Source organism: Carcharhinus amblyrhynchos, chromosome 1, assembly GCF_965287045.1.
Source record: "Carcharhinus amblyrhynchos chromosome 1, sCarAmb.v2.hapA, whole genome shotgun sequence".
NCBI classification, from domain to species: domain Eukaryota; kingdom Metazoa; phylum Chordata; class Chondrichthyes; order Carcharhiniformes; family Carcharhinidae; genus Carcharhinus; species Carcharhinus amblyrhynchos.
This window is the reverse complement of record NC_137324.1, coordinates 147,680,577-147,693,958: the sequence shown is the minus strand read 5'-3', so window position 1 is coordinate 147,693,958 and position 13,382 is coordinate 147,680,577. Positions and strand designations below refer to the sequence as shown.

The 13,382-nt window shown below is 41.2% G+C and overlaps 1 protein-coding gene across 8 annotated transcripts in view; it reads right to left on the bottom strand.

Moving 5' to 3' along the window:
* kiaa1109 (KIAA1109 ortholog) overlaps positions 1–13,382 on the bottom strand; it is a 487,987-nt gene that overhangs the window by 317,024 nt on the left and 157,581 nt on the right. For all 8 annotated transcript variants that reach the window (XM_080193511.1, XM_080193510.1, XM_080193515.1 and 5 more), the window contains exon 17: positions 87–184. In XM_080193511.1, coding sequence (XP_080049637.1) covers positions 87–184 — 98 coding nt within the window. The remainder of the gene's footprint in view (positions 1–86; positions 185–13,382) is intronic.

Sequence of the window (13,382 nt, the reverse complement as noted above, 5' to 3'; positions counted from 1 at the left end):
CGATACTACACTCTGTATTTATCCTTTCAATTTACACATATTAAATGATTGCTGATGAGTAGCTGTCTAAATAAAGTGGAACATACCTTCAAACAAAATTTTGTGTTGCATGTTTCAGGAACAAAGTCATTGAAAGGTAATGAGAAGTCAATATTCAGTGTTTCTCCACATGCCGCTAAATATACTGCAACAGAATAATAACAGTAGTGCAATTAGCAATCCCTGAAGACTTTTGAATATATTAAATCTGATTGCAAATCTTCTGAAGTCGTTCAGCAAGTAAACAGGTTCTTCTGCATACAGTTGGAAGCTTTGTCCTCCAACATAGGTTTGAACGTAGTTCACAGAAATCAGAAACAAACATTCCACTTGAATATCAACCTTTAAACCTTGCATTTCCTGATACTTTCCAAGTTGTTTTTTCAAACAAAATTCAATCAAATCAGCCTGGCAAAGTGATATTAGATTTAGATGTTAACAGTTCGAGACAATGCTCATACCCAGTTCAGAACAAAAAAAAGGACTAAGAGGCACCAAATTAAAAAAAATGTCAGTAGTGTAGTTTTTCTCTTTGTAAAAGCTACACTTTGATGTGCACAAATCAATACCAGTGGATTCCCAGTGGCATGGCTTGAATTCAAATCCTTAAAACGACTGAATTTTAACCTGTCTTCTCAAATATCTTAAACACAGCCTGTTTCCAACCAACCTGTGGATTTTTATTTACCTCAAAGTTATTGAACTTTAAATTTAAAGTCAAACCACAAACTTATGACTTCAGTTGCAAAATAATTTTAATGTTCAAGATCAGATTTACAATTAAATGTGAGCCTTTTTTAATTTGTGATCTCTACTGTATGTGTCTTACCGTTACTTTCTCATAATGTGATTGGTGATTGTGAAAAATCTGCAGACTCAACCATACTGAGTTGAGCTTTTTATTTATCGGAGGCCCTTGAAATTCAACATGGCAGATGAAAAAAATTAGGTGTCCTACTGAGCATTATAACAAATATCAAAAAGTCTGTAACTTTTCTTCTCTGTACGAGAACTGACCTACTTAATTCATTATATTGGAAATGTGCCAGTGAAGTCCTTAAGGTATGATTCAACACAAAATTGAACTGTTCGCTTAACACATTAGTTTGAATACCTGACTCTGGCGACATTGCTGTACTTGACTGTTGCTGCTGAATTTGAATAGCCTACTTATTATACATGACAAATTATGATTCTTCGACATTTTTAATGCAAGTGTAATTGGTTAATTTGGAATCAAAGAAGAATATCCACCTAGCTGATGCAGCCATGATGATCATAGAGAAACTCAAGTATTTTTACTATAATATGTTCCATCACAGCCTCCCATCCATTAACTCTGTCTACACTTGTCGCTGTCTTGGCAAAACAGCCAGCATAATTTAGGACCCCACACACCTGGGACATTCTCTCTTTCACCTTCTTCTGTCAGGCAAAAGATACAACAGTCTGAGATCACATACCAATCGACTAAAGAACAGCTTCTTCCCTGCTGCCATCAGACTTTTGAATGGACCTACCGTGCATTAAGCTGATCTTTCTCTACACCCTAGCTATGACTGTCGTACTATATTGTACACTCTCTCATTTCCTTCTCTATGAATGGTGTGCTTTGTCTATATAGTGCGCAAGAAACAATAGTTTTTGCTGTACGCTAACATGTGTGACAATAATAAGTCAAAGCAAATCAAATACGGCATCTTCAACTTCATTCTGGTGGATTGCACAATCTGAGGCTTCGCTACCACTGAATTGGTTCCAATGATGTAGTTTATGTGGGTAGCTCAAATGCATCCTATGTGCTAATATGAAAGAATCACTTCAGATGAACTTAGATGTTGATTTGAGAATTGGTTCATATGATGTATCAGACATTTTTTAGTTAATAATTCCAATAATTTCTCAAAGGTGTAATTTTTTCAACTTAAAATTGAGATGAAATGGTGATGCAAGTTATTGAGATCTATATTTTTAAAACTGATTTTAATTGCCAGACATCTGAAAATCTCCATATAACATTTCAAAACTCAAAAAACTTCAACTCAATGAAATATTCAATCTTTACATTGAAAAATATGTTTTACACTTTTAAATTTGCATTTGTTCCTAATGGTAAATTATACACCAGCTTAGTGTTGTGTTTTGAGTTGTTAGTTACAGAACCCAATAACTTATAAATGATTTTATATTTAACTGAGTGAACATATAACTCTAGCACAGGAAGGGACCATTTATCCCAGCGTGCTTGCTCTGGTACTTTGAAACAGCCACCAATTATTCCACTCTTTTCCCACAACACTGTATTTTTCCCCTTATCTAGAAATCCAATTCACCTTTGAAACTTTCAACTGAATCTACTTCTAGCACTATTGCAACCTAGTCGTAATAACATGCTGAGTAAAAACAAAAATCGCCATTTCTGCTCAACTCTTTTTTGCCAATTAAAGGCTTGGTCCTCTAGATACTGGTCTTTCCATCAGCGGAAACAGTTTCCTCCTGATCTAATCCATCTAAATCTCTCATAATTTTGTATACCTCTATTAAATCTCCTGAATCTTCTCTGCTCCAAGGAGAACAATGCAACTTCTCTCATCTATCCACATAACTAAGTTCCCTTTATAGCAAACCGCCGCCGCATCCTCTCCAAGGCCTACACATTCTCACGTACTCAATATTGTAATCAACATTCGAGCTGAGGACAAACCAGTGATTTATAAAACTTTATTATTGCTGAAAAAAGACACTGGAAGAGAAATCAACAAATCTATATTGTACGAGAAGAGAGTTCAGATTGGTTAGCAACTGGACTCTGATTAGTAGAGGTGCTGCCAATGAGAATACACCAGTGGATGATGACTGACCATTAACTGCCAAGCATTGTTTGCAATTTAAACCAACTTGACTCTTAATGGCCAAGGTGGTGCTTGAGGTATGAACCAGCGAACAGCTGTTACTTATTTTGTAGAGCTGAAACAGGCAGAATGTGTGTACGTGTTCCATTTGTCTGCAAAGAACATAAGAACATAAGAACATAAGAAATAGGAGCAGGAGTAGGTTATCTGGCCCTTCGAGCCTGCCCCGCCATTCAATAAGATCATGGCTGATCTGTCGCTGCTCAGTTCCACTTTCCCGCCCTCTCCCCATAACCCTTAATCCCCTCTCTTATCAAAAACCCATCAACCCGCTTCTTAAAAATATTTAGCGAGGCAGCCTCCACCACTTCAACGGGCAGAGAATTCCAGAGATTCACCACCCTTTGAGTGAAGAAGTTCCTCCTCAACTCCGTTCTGAACCGCCCCCCCTTTATCTTGAGGCTGTGCCCCCTAGTCCTACTGTCTTTTTTGAGCGGGAAGAGTCTTTCCACCTCTATCCTATCCATCCCATTCATCATCTTATACGTCTCAATGAGATCTCCCCTCATTCTTCTAAACTCTAACGAGTACAAGCCTAGTTTATTCAGCCTCTCCTCATAGCTCAACCCCCTCAACTCCGGTATCAGCCTAGTAAACCTCCTCTGCACTCCCTCCAGGGCCAAAATATCCTTGCGCAGGTGCGGCGCCCAAAACTGCACACAGTACTCCAGCTGCGGCCTCACCAATGCCCTATACAGCTGCAGCAAGACCTCCCTACTTTTATATTCAATCCCCCTCGCTATGAAGGCCAGCATCCCATTCGCCTTCCTGACCACCTGCTGCACTTGCAGGCTGGGTTTTTGCGACTCATGCACAAGGACCCCGAGGTCCCTCTGCACCGTCGCCTGCTGCAGTTTTTCGCCACGTAAGTAATAGTCCTTCCTACCATTCTTCCTACCAAAGTGGACCACCTCACACTTGCCAACATTAAATTCCATTTGCCATTTCCTGGCCCATTCGCCCAGCCTATCTAGATCCTTCTGCAGACTCTCCACACCCTCCGCGCAATTTGCCTTTCCCCCAATCTTAGTGTCATCAGCAAATTTCGACACCCTACACTCGGTTCCCTCCTCCAGATCATCTATATAAATGGTAAATAGCTGAGGCCCCAGCACCGACCCCTGGGGCACCCCACTAGTCACCAACCGCCAATCCGAATAGCACCCATTGACCCCCACTCTCTGCCTCCTATTTGACAACCAATCCTCTATCCACGCTAACACCCTACCCCCAACTCCATGTCCTCTGACCTTCTGCAGTAACCTCTTGTGAGGTACCTTATCAAACGCCTTCTGAAAATCCAGAAAGACCACATCCACCGGCTCTCCTCTATCCACCGCCCTAGACACATCCTCATAGAACTCCAGTAAATTTGTCAGACACGACTTCCCTTTAATGAAACCGTGTTGCGTCTGCCCTATCAAGCAATTCCCTTCAAGATGCCTCGCAATTTCCTCCTTAATGACGGATTCTAACATTTTACCTACCACAGACGTTAAACTAACCGGCCTGTAATTCCCCGCCTTTTGCCTGGCACCCTTCTTAAACAACGGCGTAACATTAGCCGTTTTCCAATCCTCCGGCACTTCCCCGGAATCCAGCGACGTCTGGAAAATAACCACCAAGGCATCCACTATCACCTCCGCCATTTCTTTCAGAACCCTCGGATGCATTCCATCCGGTCCTGGGGACTTGTCCACAATCAGCCCCTCCAGTCTGTCGCGCACCACCTCTCTAGTAACAGTAATGTCATTAAGACCCTCCAGTCCTACCACCTTTCCATCGCTAACACCCGGCAAATTATTCACGTCCTCCTCCGTGAAGACAGAAACAAAAAAGTTATTCAAGACCTTAGCCATATCCCCATCCCCTACCACTAGGTCCCCTTTCTCATCCTCTAAAGGACCAACGTTCACCCTAGCCAGCCTCTTCCTTTTTATATATTTATAAAAACTCTTGCTATCCTTTTTTATATTAAGCGCTAGCCCAGCTTCATAGCTTCTTCTACCCTCCTTTATCAACTTTTTTGTCAATCTTTGTTGACATTTAAACCTTTCCCAATCCTCTTCTCGCCCACTGCTCTTAGCTACTCTAAATTCCTCCGCTTTTAATTTAACACTTTCCTTCACCTCCTTCGTTATCCACGGCTTATTACCTCTCTTCCTACTGTCCTTTTTAACCATCGGAATAAATTTCTGCTGAGCACCAAGAAAGATCTCCTTAAAGATCCTCCACTGCTCCTCAGCAGACCTACCTTCCAACGCGCTCCCCCAGTCCACATTCGCCAATTCTTCTCTCATCCTACCATACTCCCCTCTATTCAAACAAAGGACACGTGTCCGGGAACCCACTTTCTCCTCCTCCATCTGCAACAGAAACTCCACCATACAATGATCACTCTCTCCAAGAGGATCCTTCACCTCAAGGTCCCTAATTCTACCCGCCTCATTACATAGCACCAGATCCAAGATAGCTCGCTCCCTCGTCGGCTCCAACACACACTGTTCCAGGAAACTATCCCGGCAGCATTCCAAGAACTCCTCCTCGAGCCCACCTCGTCCAACATGGGTCGACCAATCAATATGCAGATTGAAATCCCCCATAACTACTGCCGTCCCATTCCTGCACGCCGCACTTATTTCCTCCAGATAGAGCCTTGTGTACTAATATATGTAGTTTCCAATATACGAAAGAAACATCACACTGCGCACCTGACTGACAATCTTAAATTGGATGTCAGCATAATGCTTAGCACATGAGCATTATTTAACAAATGTTGGCCAATTGCAGAATTGCATATAATGTTGAACACTGTGTTTTGACTTTTGCAGGCATTGGCTGCTGAGGCACAGTCTGTACATTGCCTATTGTGAACAGAAAAAAAGAACATAGTGTTTGATATGATCCGCCAGTCTTTGGGATATATGGCCTACATACCTAGCATTACACTAGCACTGAAATTCATAAACCACATTACTCATTTGTGTGATAGCCAGGTAGTTTTTCTGGCTCAGCGGCAGCATCCTGTTAGTGGCAAATATTATTCATGCTGCCAATGCATAATAGCAGCATGGGTCAGTTACCCTCACCTGTTGTTCAGATTTTTGAGATCTATTGTATTGAGGTAGATTGGGTACTTTTCAGGGTGGTACATTGGTTGGCGCTGCTGCTTTACAGTGCCAGGAGCCCAGGTTCAATTCCAGATTTGGGTAACTGTCTGCAAGGAGTTTGCATGTTCTCCCCATGTCTGTGTGGGTTTCCTCTGGGTGCTCAGGTTTCCTCCCACAATCCAAAGATGTGCAGGTTAGGGGCATTGGCCATGCTAAATTGACCCTCAGTGTCCAAAGATGTGTATGTTATGGGGATTAGTGGGGTACAAATTTGGGGTTACAAGGAAAGGGCCTGGATGAGATGCTGTGTCGAAGAATCAGTGCAGATTCGATGGGCTGAATTTCCTCCTTCAGAACTATAGAGTTTCTAGATTCTTTGAAAAGTGACGGCCTTAAGCCTGCCCCCATCAGATCATTTTACATTATATCGCATGAGCCCAGACAATATTTTCCGATATCTAGTTCATTCTACAATCCATCTTGTACACGTAAAGGTATAGTTGTAAATTGTGGCACAGTGGTTAGCTGCCTTACAGATTATTAGGGGCTTGGATAGGCTGAACAGGAAGCAGCTATTCCCCTTGTTTGAGGGGTCAGTCATGAAGGGCATAACTTTAAGAGGCAGGATATTCAGAGAGGATTTGAGGAAGTTATTTTTCACTCAGAGGGTAGTGGGAATCTGGAGTGTACTGCCTGGAAAGGGGAGAGAGGCTTACAATCTTTAAAAAGTATTTGAATAACCACTTGAAACAACCTCCAGGTGCTCCGGTTTCTTCTCAATCTGAAAGATGTGCTGGTTAGATGTACTGGCCATGCTAAATTCTCCAATAGGCGCTGGAGTGTGCCTATTGGAGGGGATTTTCACAGTAACTTCACTGCAATGTTAATGTGAACCTCCTTTGTACCTCCTCTAGTGCAATCACATCCTTCCTGTAGTGAGATGACGAAAATTGTACACATTATTCCAGCTGTGACCGAACCAACATTCTGTACAGCTCTAACATTACCTCCCTGCTCTTATACTTTATGCCACAACTGATAAAATATGCCTTCTTAACTATCCTATTCACCTGCTCTGCTGTCTTCAGAGATCTGTGAATAAGTACCCCAAAATCCATCTGTTCCATTGAGCTTCCTAATGTCCTGCCATTCATTAAAAATTTCCTTGTCTTGTTATTTCTCCCAAAGTGCATCACGTCATACTTATCAGGATTAAATACCATCGGCCATTGCTCTGCCCATCTGACCAACTCATCAATATTTTCTTGTAACCTACCACCTTCTTCTTCACTATTAATCACCCTACCAATCTTAATGTCACCTGAAAACTTGCTTATCTTCCCCCCCGCAACATTATCATCCGTATCATTTATGTATATAACAAACAATAAGAGTCCCACCACTCAATCTTGTCATATGCCATTGAAAACTTGCCTCCATTCACTCAAACAGCCTTCTATCACCATCCTTTGTATCCTATTAGTAAGCCAGTTTCAGAGCCATCTTGCCAAGTTTTTCTGAATTCCATGTGCTTCAATCTTCTCAATCAGTCTCCCACGTAGGGTATTGTTAAAGGCTTTGCTTTTAGCAAACTACATCAATGGCATTTCCTTTATCCACAAAATCACATTTTCAAAACTGCTATCAAATTTGTTAGGCATGTCCTTCCTCTGACAAAGCCATGAGGACTATTTCTAATTAATCCATGTCTTTCCAAGTAGAAATTAATTTTCTCCTTCTGAATGTTCTCCAATAGTTTTCTTACCACTGATGTGAGATTCACCGGTCTATAATTTCCTGGTCATCTCTACCACTCTTCTTGAAAATTGGAACCATCCTCCAGTCCTCTGGCACTTCCCCCATTATGTGGAGATGCCGACACTGGGCTGGGGTAAACACAGTTAGAAGTCTGACAATACCAGGTTAAAGTCCAACAGGTTTATTTGGTACTAAACGCCACTGGCTTTTGGGGTCTGCCCCTTCGTCAGGTGAGAATCAGAGCCCCTGCAATTTTCTGCCTCACCTTCCACAACAGCCTGGGATGCAATTTATCCAGACTTAGGGATTTGTCCATTTTTAAGCCCGTAAGAGTCTCCATTACCTCCTCATTTCCTATGTCAAATGGAGCAAATTCCTCAGTCCCTTTTCTTGAATTCTGTACCTAAATTCTCCTTTTCCTGAGTGAAGACCAATGTGAAGTATTCATTTTAACACTCTTCCAATACCCTGCAGCTTCACACACAGATCGCCCCTTTGGTCTCTATTGGGCATCTTTCCCTGATTAATCTCTTCCCCTTAGTGTGTTTATAGAATGTGTTAGAATTCTCCCTAATCTTGTTCGCGCCCCCTTTTTGCTCCTGAAAATGTTAGAATTCTCAAACCTAACCTGCCTTCAATCAAATCATCTCTGGTTTGAACAGAGGTGAATTAGAGGGTAGGCAACCAATCAACTCCCAGGAGGCAGGCCGGTCATTAATATCTTTTAAGGAGGCTGCATTTCCGGGGCATTTTTTTTAAAATTCAGACCAGGATTCATAGGCCTCAGGAATCCAGCAGGTAAAAGGAGGTAGAAGTAGCAGAATCCATTGGGTAGGCATTTTCAATGCACTGCTTGTAGGCCAGAAGAGCAGGAGTATTCCTCCAGACCCCAACAAACTTTCCTTTACATAAATCAAACCCCTGTGATCAGCTGACTCCCATCCTGCTTCATTCCTACAAAGTCACATTTACATGGCATCTGCTTTTCAACTGGTTTCACACCCAACAGCAACAAACCAGCTTTTCATTTTGACAGTTCAGCAAAAAAAAGTAGAGAGCATCTTCAATTAATTTATGGAAGGTGTGTACAATGTGATACTTTGAGGTTTCCTGTCCAAAACATCCTCCTACACTCCCTTCCCACTCTATTCTAATTATTGGGACCAATGAGTTTGAGAATAAAAAAATCTTGCATTTACAGCATCATTCTTATTCTTAGAATATCCCAAAACACTTGCAGTTAATTATGTACTTATAAATATGTCACTATTTTATTGCAGGTTAAAAACTGCAGTGAATTTGTGCATAATTATATCCTACAAACAGCTTTGAGTTAAATGACCAGATAATCTGTTGTAGTAGTTGTTTGAAAGATAAGTGTTACCAAGGCACAGGATGAACACCCTGCTCCACCTGAGAGAGTTTAAGTGTATTTATTAGTGTCACAAGTAGCCTTACATTAACAATGCAATGAAATTACTGTGATAATCTCGTAATCACCACACTCTAGCATCTGTTTGGGTAAAATGAGGGAGAACTTAGCATGGCCAATGCACCTAAACCAGCATGTCTTTCGAACTGTGGGAGGAAACACATGCAGACACGGGGAGAAAGTGCAGACTCTGCACAGACAGTGACCCAGGCCAGAATTGAACCCAGGTTCCTGTTGCTGTGAGGCAGCAGTGCTAACCACTGTGCCACCATGATTGCCCATAAGGAACATAAAGTGACTCACAGTAAAGCAAACACAAGAGAGAAATTAATTGAACCAAAAACTGATAAATCCCCTGGAGCTGATGGCCCACGTCCCTTGGAGTTGAAAGAACTGGCTGAGGAGATAATGAATGCAATGTTCCAAAATCTCTAAATTCAAGAATGGTTTCTGTGGTTTGGATGATAACACATATAAACACTCTTGTTTGAGGAAGGAGGAATTAGAGAACCTTAGGTCAGTTAGCCTGACACCAGGAGTACAAAAAATGCAAGAACATGTTTTTAAGGATGTGGTAACAGAGCACCTTAAAAATTGGGGTATGATTAGGTACAGTAAATAAATATTGAAAAGAATTCATGCTTGATAAATATGTTAGGTTTTTACGGGTGTAACTAGTAGGATTGGTAAGAGAAAACGGTGGATGCAGTACATTTGGATTTTCAGAAGACAATTGGTAAAGTACTAAATAAGAATTAGTGTTTATTGTATTGTCAGGTTGGTCAACTCTAATTAGTGGAGTATGATAAGAATTGGTGCTTGGGCCTCAGCTATATATGATCTATATCAATGAATTATAGGAATCTAGCATAGTATAGAGACATTTGTTGATAGTACAGAGTCAGGTGGGAAAAAACAGTAAGGAGGCAGTAGAGAGGCCATGATGGGACACATGATCAATTAAGTGACTGGACAAGAAGATGGCAGTTGGATTATGTGAGGAAGCGCAAAATTATCCACAGCAGTTAGCCAGAATGAAAAGACAGATTATTTTTTCAAGTTGAAAATCCAGTAAACATTGTTATTCATTCCGGTCTAGGAATGCACATGAATTACAAAGTTAACATGCAGATACAGTAAATAATTAGGAAGCCAAATGGTGTGTTAGTCTTTACTGCAACGAGTTTGCACTAAAGGGCAAGGGAGTCTTGCTGTAATTGTACACAGCTTTCTTGAAATGATACCTGGAATGCTGTATCCAGCTTTGGTCACTTTACCTCAAGAAAGATATGGTTGCCTTTGAGGGCGAACAAGGAAGGGTGACTAGATTGATTCCTGGAACGAGAGAACTGTTTTAAGAAGAGAGCTTGAGTAGAATACACCTATATTCTGTGACATTTAGAAGAATGGGAGATGATCTCATTGTAATCTATAAAATTAAGTAAGTTTGACAGGATAGATGTTGAAAGGCTGTTTTACCTGGTTGGAGTGTCTAGAAAAAGGGGCAATTCCCCAGAGAGCTGTTGATGCTTAGTGCATGAATATACTTGATGCAGACTGAATGATTTTGAACACTAAGGGCCGCAAAGAATATATGGATAGGGCAGGAAATTAAGAGTTTTTGAAGAAGTTCACACATAATTTTAGCAAATAGTGAAAAAGGATCATTGGGCCTTCTGTTGTTTCCATTTCTTATGGTCTTGTGGCATTTTTATCTCCACCTGAGAAGTAAACAATGCCAGAACCAAAGGGTCAATTCAGCTTACTATTCTAATAAGCAGCTAAAAGAAAGTGTTTTTAGTGCACAATCAGCTGCAACTTACGCACACCAGTCTCTGAATCTTGACAGCAGCATGTTCAACCCGTAGCCTGACAGATAATGAACTTATCTACCTTGATTTTGATTCCCAGTGAAACCAATAGATGAAACATTGCATAAATCAGTATGTGAACTAAGTATTGATAGCATCCATCAAGTAGTACTCCAGTTTTGCTCAAGGAGAACATAAAGAAAAAAAAAGCAGGAAAAAAATAAGCTTGGGAAAGAAAAAACAATTTAAATCTTTAACTTGTTCTATTTGCCATCAGAGTGAAATTTTAATTTGAAAATAATGTATTACCACATAGGTTCTGTAGAGGGAGTATGAAAAGCTAGGAAACAAATTAGAAAGCAGAACCAACAAGGTGGTAATCTCTGGGTTACTACCTGAGCCACAAGTGAATTAGCGCAGAGTCAATAAGATTAAGGAGATGAATGCGTGGGTCAAAGATTGGTGTGGGAGGAATGGGTTTGAATTCATGGGGCATTGGCACAGTATTGGGGATGATGGGATCTGTTCAGATGGGATGGTCTCCATCTGAATGATGCTGGGATCAGAGTCCTAGCGAATCGTATAACTAGGGCTGTAGATAGGGCTTTAAACTAAATGGGGCGGGTGTGTGTGTGTGGTTCAGGGGTATGGGGAATTACAAAATCAAAAGGTAAAGAGAGGGTACGAGTGCAGGTTAATGATGAGGACATTCAACTAGTTAAAGGAGCAGAGGGTTCAGGAGAGGTTAGTAGCGTTTCAACAAATCAGGTCCAGATAAAAGGCTAGCATAAAGACACTTTACCTGAATGCACATAGCATTCGAAACAAAGTGAATGAGTTGATGACACAAAATCAATACAAATGGGTATGATCTAGTGGCCATTACAGAAACGTGGTTGCAGGGTGACCGGGACTGGGAACTGAATATCTAGGGGTATCAGACATTTCGGAAGGATAGACAGGAACGAAAAGGAGGCGGGGTCGCTCTGTTAATTAAAGATAACATCTGGGCGATAGTGAGAGACGATATAGGTTCGAAGGAGCAAAATGTAGAATCATTGTGGGTGGAGATAAGGAATAGTAAGGGGAGAAAGTCACAGGTGGGCGTGGTCTATAGGCCCCCAAATAATAACTTCGAGGTGGGGCAGACTATAAACAAGCAAATAAAGGATGCATGCAAAAACGGAACGGTAATAATCATGAGGGATTTCAACCTGCATATTGATTGGTTGACTCAAGTCGGACGCGGTGGACTTGAGGAAGAGTTCTTAGAATGCTGTCAGGATAGTTTCCTCGCACAGTATGCTACAGAACATACAACGGAGCAAGTTATCTTGGATCTGGTCCTGTGTAATGAGACAGGTAGAATTAAAGATCTTCTTGTGAGGGATCCTCTTGGAATGAGTGATCACAATATGGTTGAATTTCTAATACAGATGGAGGGTGAGAGAGTAGGGTCCCAAACCAGTGTCCTCTGCTTGAACAGAGGGGAGTACGATAGGATGAGGGCGGAATTGACTAATGTAGACTGGGAGCTCAGACTAGGTGGTAGGACAGCTGAGGAATGGTGGAGGATTTTTAAGGAGATTTTTCTCAGTACTCAGCAAAAATATATTCTAGTGATAAAGGAGGAATGTAAGAAAAGGGATAACCAGCCGTGGATAACTAAGGAGATAAAGGAGAGTATTAAATTAAAAACCGATGTGTACAGAGTGGCCAAAACTAGTGAGGAATTAGAAGACTGGGAAAGCTTTAAAAAATAACAAAGAACAACTAAGAAAACGATAAAGGAAAGAGATAGATTATGAAACTAAACTAGCGCAAAACATAAAAATTGATAGTAAAAGTTTTTACAAATATATGAAAAGGAAAAGAGTGGTTAAAGTGAATGTTGGACCCTTAGAAGGTGAGAGGGGGGATTTAGAGGTGGGAAACGAGGAAATGGCTGAGGCCTTAAACAAGTTTTGTGTGTCGGTCTTCACAGTAGAGGACACAAATAGCTTACTGAAAATTGACGGTCGTGGGACTGTAAGGGGTGTGGTCCTTAAAATGATTACTACTACTAAAGAGCTAGTGCTTGATAGACTAATGGGACTAAAGGTTGACAAGTCCCCAGGCCTGGATGGAATGCATCCCAGGGTACTAAAAGAAATGGCTGAAGTAATAGCAGATGTGTTAGTAGTAATTTATCAAAATTTGCTGGACTCTGGGGAAGTGCCGGCTGATTGGAAACAGCTAATGTGACGCCACTGTTTAAAAAAGGAAGTAGACAAAAGGCGGGTAACTACAGGCCGGTTAGCTTAACGTCCGTAGTTGGGAA